The 18,371-nt window shown below is 45.9% G+C and overlaps 2 protein-coding genes across 2 annotated transcripts in view; one reads left to right on the top strand and one right to left on the bottom strand.

The window, feature by feature from the left end:
- LOC139801796 (uncharacterized) overlaps positions 1-8,574 on the bottom strand; it is a 31,893-nt gene extending 23,319 nt beyond the window's left edge. The window contains exons 1-4 of the mRNA XM_071756456.1: positions 8,297-8,574; positions 4,534-4,693; positions 2,839-2,930; positions 1,649-1,881 (exon numbers count right to left, since the gene is read on the bottom strand). Coding sequence (XP_071612557.1) covers positions 1,649-1,881; positions 2,839-2,930; positions 4,534-4,693; positions 8,297-8,312 — 501 coding nt within the window. The 5' untranslated portion in view covers positions 8,313-8,574. The remainder of the gene's footprint in view (positions 1-1,648; positions 1,882-2,838; positions 2,931-4,533; positions 4,694-8,296) is intronic.
- Positions 8,575-10,629: 2,055 nt separating this feature from the next.
- On the top strand, positions 10,630-17,422 carry LOC139801795 (2-epi-5-epi-valiolone synthase-like). Its single transcript, XM_071756455.1, has 5 exons — positions 10,630-10,891; positions 12,645-13,278; positions 14,927-15,160; positions 15,897-16,149; positions 16,808-17,422. Exons 1-5 carry the CDS (start codon positions 10,722-10,724, stop codon positions 16,906-16,908), a joined length of 1,392 nt encoding a protein of 463 aa, XP_071612556.1. The 5' UTR covers positions 10,630-10,721; the 3' UTR covers positions 16,909-17,422.
- The last annotated feature ends 949 nt before the right edge of the window (positions 17,423-18,371 follow it).

Below are 18,371 nucleotides of genomic sequence, written 5' to 3'. Positions count from 1 at the left end.
CAGCTGCTGTTCAAAGTCTGATCCTCTTCCATGCATCCAGGTGTTTTCCCACACAGCTGCCCGGCACCAGCTGGACAAACCTCAATGAGCCCAAACTGCAAAGGCATCAGAGAAGCCACCAAATGCATTTTGTCACCACTCACAGTCGTTGAATTAAATGAATTGACACCTGCAGGACAATCCTGATTGTCCCGATACCAATGCCAAAATATCTGGCAGGTTGAGGAACAGAGTTTCAGAGCCCAGTGCAGAATTCCCTCACCAAGAGGTATCCCCAGTGCTGGGATCTCTCCTACCAAGCACCAGCATCTCCACTTCCAGCATCTCCAGGAACAGTTTGGAGGCCTCAGCACCTGCAGCACAGGGGTCAGGATGTGCCCTCACGTGGCGATCGGAGGATATCAAATCAATTGCAACGTTCTGTTTTAAGGATTTAATTTTCATGTCTTTGCTCCCTTCTTTAATCTCTACCCAGCATGTACTCTGCCTGCCTCTGGATATTTTAATTCAGTCACAGTAAGTCAGTTGCACAGAATGGGCACTAGAGAGCAACAGCAATTCAATTAATTTCACACTCACTCCGGGGAGCTGGGATTTTAAATGCTGCACACTGCAGGTGATCTGTAACATTTCACTTATTCATATACTTGGCAAAGCTCTTTCTTTCTTTCTTATCAAACTTGGAGGTCATGGAAGCCAGAGGTCAGAAAGCTCCCGGCCATTTCATTTTGGAAACAAATACAGGACCTCTTAATGCAAATAGTTACAATCAAGCTCACACTGACACATCCAGATTGAAAAGGGAATCAGATCAAATTGGTTTGCATTAATCATAAAAAGGCTACGTGTTTAATGAACCCTGCATGGACATCACCTGGCCCTCCACACCCTGGTGGTGCATAAACTGGAATTAAATGTGAAACTCCTCTAGCTGCTGGCAACCAGAAACTTTTTCTACTTCTTGGGACAAAGTCACCGGTCAGTACAAAACAAACTCAGATAAAGTGTTTGCAGAACTATCAGAGCTTGAAGGGACTTCTAGAGATCATTCAGTCCAACTCTCCCACTAAAGCAGCATCACCTAGAGCACATAACACAGGATTGTACATCTGAGGCTTAACACATTGCTCTGGAACCAAGAAACTTGGGGTCTGATGGCCCCCAGTGTTACCAGCTGGGGAAAATAGTGACAGATTGGGGTTTACTTACAAACTTCTGCAGGACTTTTCCAATTCTTGTGAACACTGGAAGCAAGCTGTCCCTCCCAGGGCATGCCCAGTAGCCACAGATAAAATCTCAGCTTGTTATGTTTGGAATCAGGGACCCTGAGACTAAGCCCACCCACATCAAATAAAGCTCTGCCACTAGAGCCTGTAGATCTACATTTATGAGCTTGTGATCCCTCTGACCAAAAGGTGCAATATTTTAGTTAAGAAGGAGAAAAAAAAACCTATCTTGTATAACAGAGCTGTTCCATCACCTACCATCATAAATAAGAAATAACTCCAGTGTAAGAACATGTTCACCTATTTGCAAGCAAACCAGGGTCACCACCCAAAATTTTGTGCAGAATCTTTTTTCTACAGAAACTAAGACCTGCCCAAAACTCTTCAACCTGCTCCCAAACTCCCCTCCCAACCCATTTTACCTCCAAAGTGTCTGCTGTAGGTCCCACTCTCATGCTTATCTTTTTACCATCTGAAGAATAATCAAATGCTTCTTGGCTGTTCACTCCCCGATACAGAGCTTCTGCACATGCAAAGATTTTGCCATCATCTGGCAATTCTTCTGCAATAGCAAGGATGCTGTAACCTTTAAGCTTGCCAATTAATAAAATCTTCCTGGCTCTGATCATATGAACAAACATCTTAAAAACTTGGCCTGTTGAAAGACAAGAATCAAAATTACAAAATAAAGCCACAGTTCACAGTACCCTGTTCAGAATGGGAACTAGATGTACCTTTTAAGTTATCATTTAGAAAAGAAAATCAAATCCTAAAACACTTTCAGATAAGGGTTTAACAACAGAATCTGACAAAATTCCATCTAAAATGCAGCTAAAAGACAACAGATCAGAGGGACAGACTTTAAATGTAGAACCTTTATCATCAACGCTGCTATTGTTCAAGTGCTTGTTAAATAGTGCTTGAAATATTGCATATTTTAACATTCCCCCCATATGAAAATGGCTTTAAGATGTCTCCATATTCTTTCTGGAACCCAGTTTAAAAAAATCACTACATTACCTTGCATTTGCTCTTAGAGTCATTATCCCCAGACAGCACCATCATTTAAGAAATTTATCATCAGTGGTGTCCTTCGAACAATGTATTAATGTAATACATTATAAGAGTACTTCACTGGGATGATGTATTACCCAAAAGATGGGAACATCTGGGAAGAATGAATCTGGGAATAGATAATAAGCTTTATGTGGGGGCACAAGCCTGGGTTTACTCCTTGGAAAGGTGCAGTGCTCAGCTACAGGCCACCTCCACCACCAAAGCACAAAAACCTCTATCAGACACCACCAAACCAAACCCAATGTGATTTTTTTTTTTCCCCTTCTACTGAGGACAATGATCTCCCCCTGGAACTCTGAATTAAAGCACAAGAGTGGGCACAAGGTCATGGGAGGTGGAGGAGAGGGAAAATACACACACACACACAAAAAGATTGAAGTCCCTATCTCTCTTTTTAAGCAATTTTCCACATTTTCTATCCACATCCTCACTCCACACCCTGTCCCCACTCAAGATGGAGTAGAGGATGGTGAACTCCAGTGATAACCTTCACACCAGTCTGGTGCAATTTCACCCTCCCAGTTGACCAACTTGCCATTCAAAGAGCCAGAGGCATGGGCTTCCTGCAGCCTAACTTTGGGTTCAGTTCCTCCAGCATCCCCAGGACCATGGTCAGGTGAAGGTTTTCTGGAAAAAAAAAAAAAAAAGAAACTTCGATATTATGGTAACAACCAAAATCTGATTATCCTGCATAAAAAACAGCAACCAAGAGGTGGCTTCTTGAAAAGGTCTGTATATCAGCATGAGAAATCAGCCCAGAATCATGATAAATATCCCTAAATCACACTCCTGAAAGGACCTGCCTTGGCAATAGGTCTACTTCAGTGCTGGCAGCTGCTCCAGCCATAGGGTTTTGGGGAAGAAGGAGTTGTGGGGCTGAGGAAAAGTGTTCCCCACTGTTCAACCCATATCTTCCCCATTTCCAAGTTGGTCCCAGGTTGGTGCCTTATCTATCTGCTGGTGTGGGGCAAATGGTTCCAGTTACCTTGGCCAGTTCTTGGGGTTTTTTATTTTTCCATTCAGAAGAGGTTTCATTGCAGAATGGGGTATAAAAAGCAAATTTTTTTTGCAAGGCAGGAAAAAAAAAAATTCTCCCAAACTGCTGAGAAAAATGGGATATCTCCAGGTATTAGGTCACAGAAACCAGGCCTGTGACAATGACTGTGGATGAAGTGAGATGCTCCCTATTACAAAGAGAAGGGCAGAGATGACTGGAAGAAGTCCATAGCCTCTGGCCAGTTTAGATCACCCCATCTGAAGAAAACAACTCCTAGCAATGCTTGGTGATACTTCTATGGGCCAGAATTTAGAGCCTTTTTCCCATTTTTTCTTTTTTTTCCCCCAGCTCTCCCCCCTCCACTCCTCAGCAAAATGAGAAAGAATTCATAACCCGTGTCAGCCACACTCAGATAATCCAAGACTTAGAGAGTAGAACATTTTGTATAACCTCTTTTGTGCCCCTCACAAATGCTTTAACAACTTTAATAAGATAATGTGTAGCTATTATCCTACAGCAAGCGTAAGTCAAACAACTATCAGCTATTATTTCAACAACAGAACGAGCGTGCAGCCTTCCCAGAATCCACAGCCTGGAACAGTTTACACATTGTCATTTTGAGGCAGAACTGGCTTTTTCCACCCATCAGAATCTACACTGATAAATGGCAACGGGTTTAGCAGACCCCACATGGCTGGGTAATATAGTGTAGCTGGAAAAAGAATAATGAGGGTATCAGTTGGACTTCTGAATTAATGATACTTTAAATTAGTTTAATTAATTAGTTTAGTTACCAGAGTAATTTAGTTAGCAGATTAATTAATGTTTGTAGAGTGCTTGGAGATAAAAGCAGTGTCTAAAGGCTGTTATTAGGGGGTGGATCCAGAGGTGCAGGTTTTCCTCTGCCTTTACTTATCCCAGCACCAGTCTGATCCCAGGGCTCCTTCTCTGAGCCTCTCAGCAGGCACAGGGTGGTGGTTGGCTTGTGATTTGTCATGGGATGGGTTGATTGGCAGAATATGCTCCCAAATTTCTAGATAGGACTTCTTGTTCTCAGCTGGAGGCCAGAGGTGCACACAGACACCCGTGTCCATGCACATTTTGTGACATATTAAGGTGCAGTAACCTCCTGTCCTTCTTCCATCCACTGTTCTCTGTGTTTATGGCCCATTCTGAACAGAAAATCTCAGAACACACTCACACAAGCACAAGGCTGCAAAGGAGTATCCATACCTCTTTGAAGTTGCCATTGCATCCAGGTAAGGGTCTAGTCCAAGAGCAACATCAAGAGCTTTTTGTAAGTAATTCTTGAGCTGTTCAGGAACATGAGAGTCACTGAGGGCTATTTCTTTGGCTTTGAGAAGGTTCTCAGCAATGAGTCCAGCTGGGGTTTCTGAAATGGAGAAGAAAAGGATGAATTATTCCATAACTCCTCAAATCAACAAAAGAAGAATATAGGAAAAAAATTTTTTTTTTTTTATAAAATACATGTTTTTTTTTAAGGAGTACAAAAAAAACCTGTAGAAATCTTTTCAAGCTGAAAAAACATTATAGCTTCATTTTTTTCTTGTATGCTTTTTCCCTTTTCTCCCTCACAGCTGATTCTTTTCTGTGAGGAAGTGCTGTAGGGCAGATTGGATGGGGCTTGGAGCTACCTGATCTAGTGGGAGGTGCCCTTGCCCATGGCAGAGGGTTTGGAATGAGAGGATCTTTAAGGTCCCTTCTAACCCAAACCATTCTATGCTTTCCAAAAACATGAATTTTCACTTTTGAACCTGAAACTAACGCTGAACACCAAAAAACTCTGTATGAAACCCACTCCTCTAGGTAGTTTTTTCCTTGGAGAAAGTCCAGGCAGCCCCTGACAGGCCAGGACCTTTGTTAAAAGGAGGATGGATGCTCATTAACTGCACAAGGCCCCACTGATGGGTCCATGTCATGGTTGTTGCTGTTCAGAGTCTGCAGAACAACCCATAGTGCTCATAGTGCAGCCAAACTGACAAGTACTCAATTAAAAAAAAAATCCACAATGGCATAAAAATCATAGATACTCTTCAAGTAATGATTTTTAAGCAGATGATGTTGCAATCAACTTGGAATTAATGCAACCTCCCAACCCTTCTTCTGCCTTCACCTTGCCACGGCTGCGCTGGTGATGCCCCATCCTGACCCCTCTGTTTCTCAGGTCAAAAAAGCCCTAATTACACTTGAACCCATCAGCACTTCATGGCAAATCTCCCAGCAGCTCTTCACAAGCCAGACCCTGCCAAAACTGAATATTCAGGTGGAGGGAGGAACAGTTACACACAAGAGAACAATACCTCAGCATGTCAAAGGCTGCAAAAACATCTCAAGGATCAAGACAACCTGTCCTGAGGGCAAAAGCAATGCTGCCCATGGCCCTGTACTTGCCCTGAGACCCCCCCAAAAAACCCCATATCACCATGGGACAGCAATGGGCCCCGGTGAGTGGTGGCCCCATAGAGCATCAGAACACGTGCTGGGTTATGAAAGCAGTGACAAGATCAGATTTCAGAGTCTCAGGGCAAGCAGACTGTGAGCATAACTGGGGTGGAGCAGACTGGCCCTGGCAAGACTTTATTCCCAGCAATAGAAAAGCTGTAGATAAGTAAATGAAGCAGGTGAAAAAAGGACATGTTTCCTCTGGAGGGCCGGCCCAGCCCAGCAGCTGCAGGGCAAAGCCCTGACCCTCTGGAGCTGCTGGTGCTGCAGGCATCACATTCCCATCCCAGAATGGGTTTTTGGTGGGGTCCTGAACACCACTGAAGGCATCCAGCCTCCCCACAGCCTGCCAGCAGAGCTCTGGTAGGAAGCCACAGGACATCAGGGAATCACCTCATCTGGCCCACTGCTGAGAAAGACTGTACCAAGGCAAATGCAGCAGCACATTTAGGATTAGCTTTCAATTAGAAGATTATTCTTAAAGAATCAGATTGTGAAGTAGAGATACAGGTAGTCCTCTGGCTTCTCCGTTCTCCATTTCTTTCCTACCTACTTAAACAGCACCTTGGATTTATTCCCTAAACACTGGGTCTTCTGGGGTCCTAACTCAGATTTGGTGGTGGTCTGGTGTCAGTTTCCAGCTGAGTGGTAGAATGACAGGAAAATGTTTGATTTTTTTCAGTATCTTCTCTGCTTGAGCATTTCAAAGGATCAGCCTGAGGTGGATACACTGAGCAACCACATACCCTCCATAAAGGATGGGAGAATAACCCAGTCTCCTCACTGTGGACATGACCACTCTTTCTCTCCACTGCAGGGAGATAGAGCAATGACCCTGCCACAAGAAGAGCACCACGACTTCCACTTGCTCCTTCCCTGGTCCCAAGGGGCACCACAGGACTAAACTCCTGTCTTTGGGAATGGGGAATGGCCAAAACCTCCTCCAACCTCCCACTCTGCTGCTCAGAGAAGTGTTTTGCAGCTTTTTGTAACTGCTAAGATGATGACTCTGTTGGGGTTTTGAGACAACTTCACCCACTTTCATTGTTTGAGTTAGAAAAACATAAAAGTGGACAAGGAACATAGAATGTACTTGCATTTTATATGGGAACTGCCAGCTTGGACCAGACTTGGAAATCATTCATGCTCATGGCAGTTGACCAGCCTGATGCACCAGCAGCCCCTGCTTTCCATCTCCTGCCAACCTCTCACCATCAGAGGCAGCTGATACCTCTTGCAGCAGTTTTATAATTAATTGCAAGAGCAGGAATAACCACCCCCTTCCCAGACCGTCTTAGTTAGCTGACCCAAGCCCAGCTACACTTTGCCTGAAGACATTTTCCTTTCACAAGCCAAGCACTCCGAGACCTTTCGTTAATTCCAGGGGGAAGAAAAAAACCCCAGATGTATATGATCCGTGTTGGATTTTAGTAATCATCATGTTAAGCTTCTGGATGAGTAACAGACAAGGATCCCCTGTCACTCAAAGAGGGGGGAAGCAAGATCCCCATCCAGCTGTTTTGTAACCTGTGTCATAACACCAACCACAAGTGCCCAGAAGCGTTGTTGGGGAGCAGGAGCACTCAGTGCATGCCCAGATAACTCTGTAGCTGAGCTTACACAATCTTTTCAGGAAGTTTTGCAAATTTTTTTTGAATTTTTTTATTTTTTTTAGCAGCCTGATGATGCTTTGGGCCAACAGCAGAGGTCAGGATTGCCTTCATTTATGCAAGCATCAAACAAGTCAGAGCAAAGCTCAGGGCTGGCTGGAGGGCCCGGCTGGGCTGGGCTCCAGGCTCTGAGTAGGATGGTGAGCAAAAATCTCTGTTACTACTTCTCTTTTCTTTTTCTCTTTCTTTTTTATTTATTTTTTTTTTAATATTCTATTCCAGGAAGTATTCCAGGAGCATGAGAAGCAGATGTTTGTTTTCATACATAATAAATGATGCTGTGCACTGCGGGGATGATCAGTGCCCAGTGGCAGCCAGATCCACAGCCCAAGGCAGTCAAGGGAGGTTTTTAGCAGCTTCAGTGGGCTTTAGATCATGCTGCAAGGGGTCAAAGTCTTTCTATTCAGAGCAGCTGGCATTCTCACACTCAGCTGTTGGTTTTAGGAAAGGGCCAAAAAAGGCAGCAAGCACCTGGCTGTGTGTGCCAGTCCCTGCACATGTGGCAGTCACAGAAAGCACCAAGACAAGGTGCAGAAAAAATATTTAGAGAATAAGCAACTCAATCCCATCAGAAATAAGCCCCAGCCAAAGCTCTCTTAACACTGCAAGTGTCCTCCTTCCCACCCATCCCTTTCTCTGGGGAGCATCCTCTTCCTTCCACTAAGGGTTCCTGCAGCCCCACCTGCACTGCTCAGCCTCAAACTCCTCTCCCCAGTAAATCCTCCTTCTGCTCCCTTCTGCCAAGCCACAGAGCCCATAGGTCACATCTCTGTAGGGACCCAGGACTGGGACATCACACAGCACCCATCCCCTCCTGTCACATCATCTCTCCTGGAGCTCCCCACCCCACCTAGGGAGTTTACCTGTAGGGTTATGCATGTTGCTTTTTGTCCTCCAGCTTCAGATGCTGCTGCTGTGGGGTTGTTACCTCTGCAGAGCAGAACCTTGGTGCTCAGGTGTCCATCAAGGGGATGGGATTCTCCAGCAGGGATCACCTGGGCTGAGTCCCAACCCTGGGGAGCGGCTTCAAAGGAAGGATGGCCCCAGGCTGGAGCTGCACCCATTCCTGCCTCCACCCAGAGTACAGGCAGCAGGTGAGATCCAACAGCATCTGACATGAAAAGAGAAAAGAAGGGAGGAAAAAAAAAAAAAAAAAAAAAAAAAGGAAAAAAAAAAGTTGACATTCATTGCCTTCACTTTACATAAGAGCGATGTTCACATCGTGACCTCAGGAAGCTGCTGGCTCTCAAGGAGATAATCAGCAATTTCATAACCCCCTGGTTACATAGCACAGACACGTGTCCCTGCTAAACTACCAGGTATGAGGCCAAAAATTCCCAGGACTTTGAACTCCAGATTATCCACAAGTGGTCCCCAGTGATGAGGTCACTCTCTGCCCCACGCAGCTGGACAGCAGAGCACACACTCCTCTGGGGTCAGCTCTCTGTATGGGATGGAGAGGAGGTTGCATCACAGAGGTATCAGTGGTCCTGCCCCCCCAGAAAAGGTCCAAGGAACACACAGTCTGGAGGAGATGTAGGAGGAAACCCCTGGGAACATCCAGGGTATACAAAAGCCTGTGTTGGCCTGTTGTTGGAGCAGAAAAGGCTGGTGAGGAATTAAAGCAAAGTAGTTAAGGAGCATGTGAAGGAACTGAGGTCTGCTGGCCACCTCCTCTTCATGTAGATGAAACACAATAAGGAAATGAGAACAACTCCATAACCAAAACATCATCTTTCACCTCTAGGATGTTCACCCTGGGCTGACTCAACATCCCCACAAAGCCTGAGGAGAGAGCCCAGGGCTGGGCAGAGAAGGTGCAGAGGCTGGGGGGAGCATCTTCACTGCAAGGGTCTTGGCAGCCCCTCTGCAGGATGGAAGGTGCAATAACATGGCAGTCATTGGCCAAGGCAAGCAGGCAGACAGTGGAAACTCAATTTTTCCACTTCTAAAATGAAACAGAAGCCACCTAAACGCCCCCAGAATAGAACAGGAAAGTATGAATGGAAAATAAGTAAATGCACAGGACAAAAGCCTTAAAAGGAAAGCAAATAGAGTAAGTCCCAGTGCTCAGTGGGTTGCTATTAATCAAAACAAGTAAGACAAAAAGGACAGAGCTCCTTGCATATTTAAGATTATTCCACCTTATGATTTAGTAAACAACAAACTGCATTAGACCTGCAGTCCCTGTGGAAAACAATCCAAATTGTGTTTGGATTGTGAGTTAAAATTTCTGACAAATATTTGGTAAACAGGTTAAGAGCATTAGTATGCCTTGGAGCCCACCTGCCACTAGCTTTGGAGGTGACTTTGGGCAAGTTGCTCCTTTCCTGGTGACTTTTCCTGGATGCCACAAGAGTTTATGGTGTGACAATGTGAGCCCAGGAACATAATAAGAAAAGTCAAATTGGGCAACCCTGGGTCACGTGGGGAGCAGGGATGGTTCCCTACCACCCCCCCACACACCATCACTTCTTAAAGAAAGGGAATTCATCCTTTTGACTGAGCCCAAGCTGCAGGGTCAGAGTGGGATGGGGTCTCCCAGGGTATTCAGGGGGCATCTGACATCATCTCAATCAAACAAAAAGGTGATGATGGCAGGAGAATAGGGCACACAAGGGCAGGGTCATCACCTGGACCACAGTGCTGATACTGAAACGACTCCACCACAAGGGAACCTCAGTACCTCAGAGCCCCACGGGCAGCTGGGCAAAGGAATCAGAGCCCAGCTCATCCCCCAAACAGCCCTTCAGGGGAAAATCTTCACAATTATGTTTTTAAACCCACCATAAAAACTAAAAACAACAAAAATCACTGAGTTCCTCGATGCAAGAGAAACCCAGGAATGTGAGCTCAAAATTGATTTAACCAGCTGGTATTGATCCCATGCCCATGCTCCTGCTCCTGTCTCACATCAGAAGTTAGGGCTGCAGCCAGATCAGAGGCTCCTGAACATCACAGAGAGTCATACAACTTGCCTTTCATAACTTTAAATTTGCTGTAGGGCATCATGTTGGAAGTTCACGTATGCACTCCTATCATTCTTCTTAAGCATTATAAAACCAGCTGATTATACAACCCCATCCTGGTACCTGCACATGTCTTCAAACACTCCTACCACCCTTAGCATGCATCCCAGATTAGATAATCTTAGTTTTGTAACTCATCTTCCCTGTAGAATCAAGACCTCCCCTTCCAACACCTGCTCACCTGGAGTCTTTAAAAAGCACCTCAAAGACACTCAGGTAGAGGAGATCTCTTAGAAGGGAGATTTTACCTTCTGGAATCATGCCAGTGTCAGAAGAGACCTTTGCTCAGGTGGCCCCTGCCACCAGGTCCCAGGAGCCCCAGCAGACAGACTTCCAGCTGGTACGAGTCAAGAGCACGTGGTGCAGGATCAAGAAAGGAGAAGCCCTTTTCAACCCTGAGGACAAGATAACTCTCTCCGAAGCAAAAATGTAAGTAGAGGAGCCCAGGTTGCCCACTGGTGGCTCTGCTTGAGGGCTCTGGTGAGTCCATCTCTGCTGTTTCCCTGCTGGGATGCATCTCAGGTGGAAAAATCTTTTGTGCCCTTGCAGCTTGATGCCACCATTAGGTGTTCATCCCTACAAAAGTGAGCTCCAAAACACATGCAACGTGGCAGCACAGGTGTCTGCAGTTCTCCTTGGCATGAGCTGGCTAAGTTACAGAGGGAATTTTACCAACAGCCTGAATTTTTGTAGCTGGGAAGTTTCTTTAAGCTTCTGAAATACTTAGACACTTCTGAATGCTGCACTTGGGGCAGAGTTTCTTGTCTCTCCAAAAAGTGGTTGTGTGCCAAAGCTTGTGCACAGGCATGGGAGAAGGACACAATCAAGGTGAGAGCTGCAGGTAAATGAAGTGGCTGGGTGGGAAAAATAAGCCCAGTAGGTCACTGAAAAAAGGCAAAACCTTTACACATTTCTCAGCCTGCAGAAGTCACCTAATGCTGCTTCAGAGACAAATTTCCCTTGGGGGTACATACAGCTCTTTGCTGATATGACACCTCTCCAGTTAATTATCCTTTAATTACTGGATACTCCTTTTCCCAACCTGGAGCCTTGTCTGTGATGCAGCTCCTCCTTACTACAGCTACCTTCTCCATGTCAGATGTTTTCTAGCATTTTTCATGCATTTCAATGTCACAAATTAACCCTTTCCTCAGCCAGGACAGAGGGATCTTCCCAGCACCAGCGTTGCTAAGGCAGAGCTGCTGCAGGTAGAACAGGGCTTTGCCAGACCCCAAAAGCACTCTGCAAGACCTTAGTCAATGGGCAGGGTGAACCTGGGGCCCAGAAAACACCTTGAAAAACCCTCAGCTGATATATGTGTCAGTGAGGGAATGCCCAGCCTCAAACTCACTACTTTTTTCCTCCAGCAGAGGGGTTGCAATGGGTGCCGGTTGTGCCATGCAGAACCCAAAACTGATCCCAGCAACATCCCAAACCATCCTTTCTCTTGGGAGGGATGCACACAAAGCACAGCTGTAGGGTGTATATTTGGTGCATTAAAATATAAGCTATTATTTAAATTTATTTTTTTTTAACTGCATTTTATAAGCTCCGAGGAAATTTTTTCTGGGAGGTGTAAATCCTCACTGTTTTTCTGTACCACTTAAAAAGGTTAGGGCCAGATTTAGAAGCAATTTGGTAAAGAAAGCAGAGAAGCATCTTGTTAAACCTATAAGAGAAAGTTCAGGCATGTGGAAAGAAATTGGGCATGTAGGGAAATCTGCTTATCCAGTGAGCCATCTGCTCATCCCAGAAACAAAACAAAGACTCATGGAAACTTTCAATTTTTACCCAACTACAGCTCAAGAAAAGGTCTTTCAGAAATTATATTTTCCAGTTTTGGTCTTTTTATATACATAAAAAAAAATCTTTCCTGATTCCCAGCAAACTAAAAAAAGCAATTTAGCTGCCTCTTCACCTCAGGAGAAGAAATAAGTGGGTTGCAGATCTGTGCTTTATCATTATCATATAGTTCAGCCATTAGGTTGTCCTCTAAGATGTGGGGGGGTTTCTCTGGTGCCAAAGCAGACACATCCCACCCTGCCAGCCCCGTGCTTTGGCAGCACAGGGGTAGGATTCCCTATATTCCCCACCCCCAAATACCTCCTTAAACTATCCCAGAGATGCAAAGCACAAAAGAGGAATATCAGTATTTCCAACCTTGTTTTCTGATCCTTGCCAGAGGGGAATGCATCTCCGAAGGTGGAATTTCCTGGACGATTGAAGCTCCCATCTATTTTTGCTACAAAGTGGTAGAAACGTCCAACATCCTGGATCCTTCTAACACTACTCTGCTCTGGGGTCACATTAATGACCCCCACCAACTGGAGCTGGCCAGGAAAAGCAAAAGGAAGCTGAGGCGTTTTGTTGTCATGGATGAAGTCGTCGATCAACTTTACGGCTCCAAAGTCAGAGAATACTTTGAAGAGAACAACGTTCAGCACAAAATCCTCTCCCTGCCCACCACTGAAGAAACCAAATCCATGGACCTCGTCTTGAACATCTTGCAAGAAGTCCAGAACTTCAGCCTTGACAGAAGAACTGAGCCCATCATTGCCATTGGAGGAGGTGTCTGCCTGGACATCGTTGGCTTGGCCGCCTCTCTCTACAGAAGAAGAACCCCTTACATTCGGGTCCCAACCACCCTCCTCTCTTATGTTGATGCCAGTGTGGGGGCAAAGAATGGGGTGAATTTCCTGCAGTGTAAGAACAAGCTTGGGGGCTATACCCCTCCAGTGGCAAGTTTCCTGGACAGGTCCTTCATTCAGAGCATCCCTCGGCGACACATCTCCAATGGCCTCGGGGAAATTTTAAAGGTATGAACTTTGCAGCTCTTAAAAGGGAAATCAGAGAGTAGTTTGGGTTGGAAGGGATCTTTAAAGGCTGCCTAGTCCAAGCCCTCTATGCTGTGCAGGGACATCAACTAGGAGCAGGTTGCTCATGGCCCTCTTCAACCTGATCTTGAATGTTTTCAGGGACTGGGGTTTCTATCACCTCTCTCGGCAACCTGTGTCAGTGTTTCATCACTCTCATCATAAAAACATCCTTCCTTATATCTAGCCTAAATCTAGCCTCTTTCATTTAAACCATTACCCTTTGTCCTATTGCAACAGGCCGTGCTAAGAAGTCTGTTCCCATCTGTCTTTTAAGTCTTCTTTGAATCTTGAAAGGCCCCAGTGCTGGTAAGATGTCCACCAGCATCCATGGCATTGAATAAACCCCCCTAAAGAAAGAGGGGTGAGCCATTAGGGCTGCAAGGAGACTTCTAACCCTCACTGAATTTATACATATTTTTGTTTAATAGCTGCTAAACTTGTTAAAATATCCCCTATATGTAGTTCTTAGCTCTAGACCTGAAGAGTAAACTCCAAAATTTAAGGCCAGACATAGACATAGCACAACCAGAGAAGAAAGCATCTTGTCACTGGGGCTGGTCCAGACCAGTCTCAAATGAACTCCTGGCAGAGAATTTGTGGTTCATTACCCAGGAGATTAATAATCTGCAAGATCATTGGCACCTACCTCACGGGGTATGTTAAGTGTGGTCAATCAATCTCCTGTGAGAAAAATTCTGCTTCTAAAATTACCTGGGAAGCTCAGAGTAAATGGTTTTGTGCCCGGAGAGCTTGGAAAACCTCTGATAAAGCAGAGTGCAAGCTACTGAAGGGTATTAGCAAGGAGTTCAGAAGCAGCATTTTTGGGTGCTTGCGTAGAGGGAACTTCCCAGGATACCTGGAGGTTTCTGTCAGGTACTGGGAAACCCACAGGTCACTGTTCCCCGTTGCAGGAAGGGGCTAATGCTGGAGTCAGAGGGTGAAAAAATACGTATTTATGTGAAAAAAATATTTCTGAACTCTTCTCTTGCCCATACTGCAATGCTCTCCCACCTTCCCTTGCCCAAAGAGTAATTCCAAGGATTAGGTGAGAGTTACCCTGGGGACTCCCTGTCCCTGGGACAGCCACCATTCAGCTGAGACAGTCTTAAGCTTCCTGCCAGGCACACAGATAACCAAAGCTTACTGGAAACCATCTGCTGGGCTGCTGGAGCACATAGCCAGCTCACAGCATTGCCAGGGTTGCCCAGTAGCAAGGGAACTTGCCCACCAGACCTCCCATCACCTCTGGTGTTTTACCAGAGCCCCACTGGGGGTTCCTACACTGCCTTTTGCCTCCATCTTCACTTCCATAGCTGACAACATATAAAGTGCCACCAGGCCACTTTTCCTGGAGGTCTGAATGTACACCAGACTGGTGTATCCTCTCTGCTACAGCCCCACACACATGTCAGCCAGAACTGTGCCTACAGAAATCCTTCTGCATGTTGCAGAGGTAGAACTTGCATGTAGCTGTTTCTTTGCTGGTATATAACAGGATGTTTTAGGGCAATCTACTGAAACACTCAAGTTTTCAACAGCACAAAATGGTTCATATGATTATCACATTTAATTGCCTCTTCTACCCTAGATGGCACTCATGAAACACAAAGGGCTGTTTGACCTGCTCAAGAACCATGGGAAATACCTTCTGGACACCAAGTTCCAGTCCTACAGTGGTTCTACTGACCATGGAGATGCTGCATTGCAGACTACCAGGATTGCCATTGAAACCATGCTGGAAGAGCTGGCTCCCAACCTCTGGGAGGATGACCTGGACAGACTGGTGGATTTTGGTCACCTTATAAGCCCAGAGCTGGAAATGGTGAGTAACAGACTTCATATTTCAACATCTCTTTAAAAAATAAAGAATAGAAATAGAAATCTTTCAATCAGCAGCATGAAATCTTTGTGTAAAAGAAGCTGAGTTAACTCCAGATTTGTACATTACCAGAGATCACCCCACACATCCAGCCTGGTCCTGTTGGGTAAAGAGAGCTCTCCCTGACCCCTTTCCCCCACATCCCCACCTGTGTCTACTATCAGGATGGTTATTGCTTCTCACCAGCCTCTTACCAAAGCCCAAAGATAAACAGAATTCAGTGAAACACGTGGAAATCACCAGTATGAGCTACAAGAGTGCAAAGGCATGGAGACCACAGCCTAGGTTAGTGGGGAGAATAGGTCACTGAGAAATAAAGGGCGGTGGGGAGAAATGGTCATTGAGAAATAAAGGGGGAAAATAGACCCCCTATTGAGAAATAGACCTTATGCAAAATTCAGAGCTGTTCTCTCCACTCCATGGAGTTCTTCATCAGTGATTTGAATGGGAGGAGAATCAGCTCCTGGAGATTAGCTTGAGAGGATTTTACATGCAATTAATCACCTGTCCAAGAGATCATTCCCCATCAATCCAGAACTCACAAGGTGCTAACTTCCAGTCAATCTGTACTTCTACTGCTATGGGTTGAATTTCCTCAAGTACACATAGAAAAAAAAATACTTATTTACAATTTGTCAATCCAAAAACTTTTTCCCCACCCACCTTTGCTCCGTTCCAGAGGGTTTTGCCATCCTTGATGCACGGAGAAGCGGTCAACATCGACATGGCCTTCATGACCTACGTGGCCTACACACGGGGACTCATCACTGCTGGGCAGAAGGAGGAGATCATCCAGTGCATGCAGGGCCTGGAATTGCCCATCTGGCACAGTGGCTGCAGCTGGACCCTCATCAAGAAAGCCCTGATGGAGAGACTGAAGCACAGCGGGGGGCAGCCCCGCATGCCCCTTCCCACCAGCCTGGGAGAAGCAGGTATGGTGGGATGGGGACACCAGGGACACCTGGGATCGGGTGCCTGGGGGACAGGGTGCACCCCGGGGTGGTGCTGTGGTGGGAAATGTGTCCTGCTGTTCTGCAGTTTCTGGTTTCCCTTGTGATTTTCTTAGCATCTCAACAAACTCGGTGAGATGAGGGATCCCTGTGATTAGCCTGAGGTCTAATTAATTGCCTTCTGATTGACCAAGTCACTTTGCAAATGTGTTTGCCAACCGGTGGTATAAAGGGAAATGGGCTGGCAATGACACAAGGGAAAAACAAGTCCTGTGTTATACTTGAAAATATTTAAATAATCCTTGGCAAGGAAAACTTAATGTATGTCTGTGCCTAGAGATAACACCTGAAAACTACTCAGTATCTTTTCAATATTGGGGGTGAAACACTCTTGAAAGGTGGTTGTTTTTTTTTAATAAAAACCTGACCCATGCCACAGAAGCAATGCAAGGAATCAGGTTGTGATCTTCTCCATCAGTATCCATCCAGCCCATTTCCACGAAGCTCAGACTCCACACTCACAAGAAAACCAAACTTCATCAGCTGCTTGGAGGAGCTGCTCCCTCCCTTAGTGAATCAGTGTGTGAGAGCAGGAAAAGGTCCTCTGAAGGGTCAATTAACTCCAAGTCTTGTTTTCCAGAGATATTCAATGACACCACTGAAGAGACCCTGGCAAGAGCCTACAAGCTGTGGGTCAGGGACTGCAAGACGGGGCTGGAAGAAGAGCCACCCACCCCCTGAGAGCTGCCAGCTTGGGCTCTGACAATGTAGATTAGTGGGCAGGGATAAATTTTAAAGCAGAGAAATACAGCAGCACCCGTGGAAACTACATAGAACCCAGAGCTGCATGGAACAAGAAGAACATTGGCATCTGATACTCACCTCTTCCCATTGCTCTGCGTGCCACCATGGGCTCCTTCCTCATCTCCGTGCTTCCCAGGCAGGTAAGCTCAGCTGGGGAATGCCACAGGGACCAGGGGACACCAACTGAGTTTATCAGCTTCAAGGAACCTCAGTGATCTGCCTCAGATCTTAGGTGATGCAGAGCAGGTGCCATGTCAGATGCTGACTGTGAAAAATGTAAAGGCAATGTTTTCCTCCTCCCTGGAAGGTGGATCAAAAGAATCACAATCAACAGTCTATGAATTATTTACGGCATTATTATGTTGTTTTTTTTTCCTTATGTCATACAAGTTTGTGCTGATGTGCTGGCTTCTGTTTTGCTGAAATAATAAAAGTCAATAAAACTGGAAAACTTTCAAATGAACAATTCCATTGGTGCAGGCAGAGTGGGCCTGGGGGCATCTGAATGTGCCCAAGAGACAGGAGGGATGAATAGAGCTGACATAATAAATCCCTTTTCCTCCTGAGCCTGGAGAACAAGTACCTAGAAGTTCACCAAAAGACTTTTGTGGGGCCCTCATAGCAAACAGCACAGGAGCACACGCTCAGAGCCACATCTTCCCAAAGAAACAGTCCCCTGACACCCTGAGTTCAGTAAGCCTGTGGCTGAGGGAGTATCAATGGAATTGTGTACTTCTTCCAGACTGCCAAATATTGGTTCATTCAACTGCTTCCTGACAGCAGCCACTGAGTAGGGCAAGGATGCCTCCTGCTCCCAGGGAAACCATCTGCACATCACTAGTCAGCCTCTTGCTAGAAAAAGGCACCATGCAGCCCCAGGCTGGATGAGGACCTGAAGCTTTTAGGAGCCTGAGAGAGCCCCAAGGACAGCAGTGAGAGGGTCAACATGCCAAGAGCCTCCAGGAGGGGAGGACTTTGTTGTCCTTGTCCCATCTGGTGCTGGCCACTCGTTGGAGGTGATCTGGTACCACAGAGCTGTAGCCTGTTGCTCATCTTCAAGAGTTTACAGTGATCACCTGGGTACACTCTGGGTGGTTTACCTCCTCTCCAGGACCTGAAGGGGACATTTTTCACATCAGATAACTTGTCAGTGAAGCACAGGGTAATCAGCTGCCCAGCAGTGTCCATCAGTGCAGTGGTCCTACTCCCATCCACCTACCTGGAGGAGGTACATGACAAACATCCCTTTGAGATGCTTATGTTAAATGTCAAGGATTGTCCCTCAGGGGCCCAAAGGACCCCAGACCCACAGGATGCCAAACAGCACCTTAGCCAGGTCCAGCCAAACTGAACCCAGAAGATCCACAAAGCCACACATACCCCTTAGAAACCCAAGACCT

Source organism: Heliangelus exortis, chromosome 12, assembly GCF_036169615.1.
Source record: "Heliangelus exortis chromosome 12, bHelExo1.hap1, whole genome shotgun sequence".
Taxonomy (NCBI): Eukaryota; Metazoa; Chordata; class Aves; order Apodiformes; family Trochilidae; genus Heliangelus; species Heliangelus exortis.
The sequence above is the reverse complement of the archived record's forward strand: the minus strand, read 5'-3'. Positions and strand labels throughout refer to the sequence as shown.

Coding starts and splice junctions, on each gene's coding strand:
- LOC139801795 (XM_071756455.1), top strand. CDS start 10,722: ATGCCAGTGTCAGAAGAGACCTTTGCTCAGGTGGCCCCTGCCACCAGG. Junction 13,279..14,926: donor GCCTCGGGGAAATTTTAAAG/GTATGAACTTTG, acceptor CTTCTACCCTAG/ATGGCACTCATGAAACACAA. Junction 16,150..16,807: donor CACCAGCCTGGGAGAAGCAG/GTATGGTGGGAT, acceptor CTTGTTTTCCAG/AGATATTCAATGACACCACT.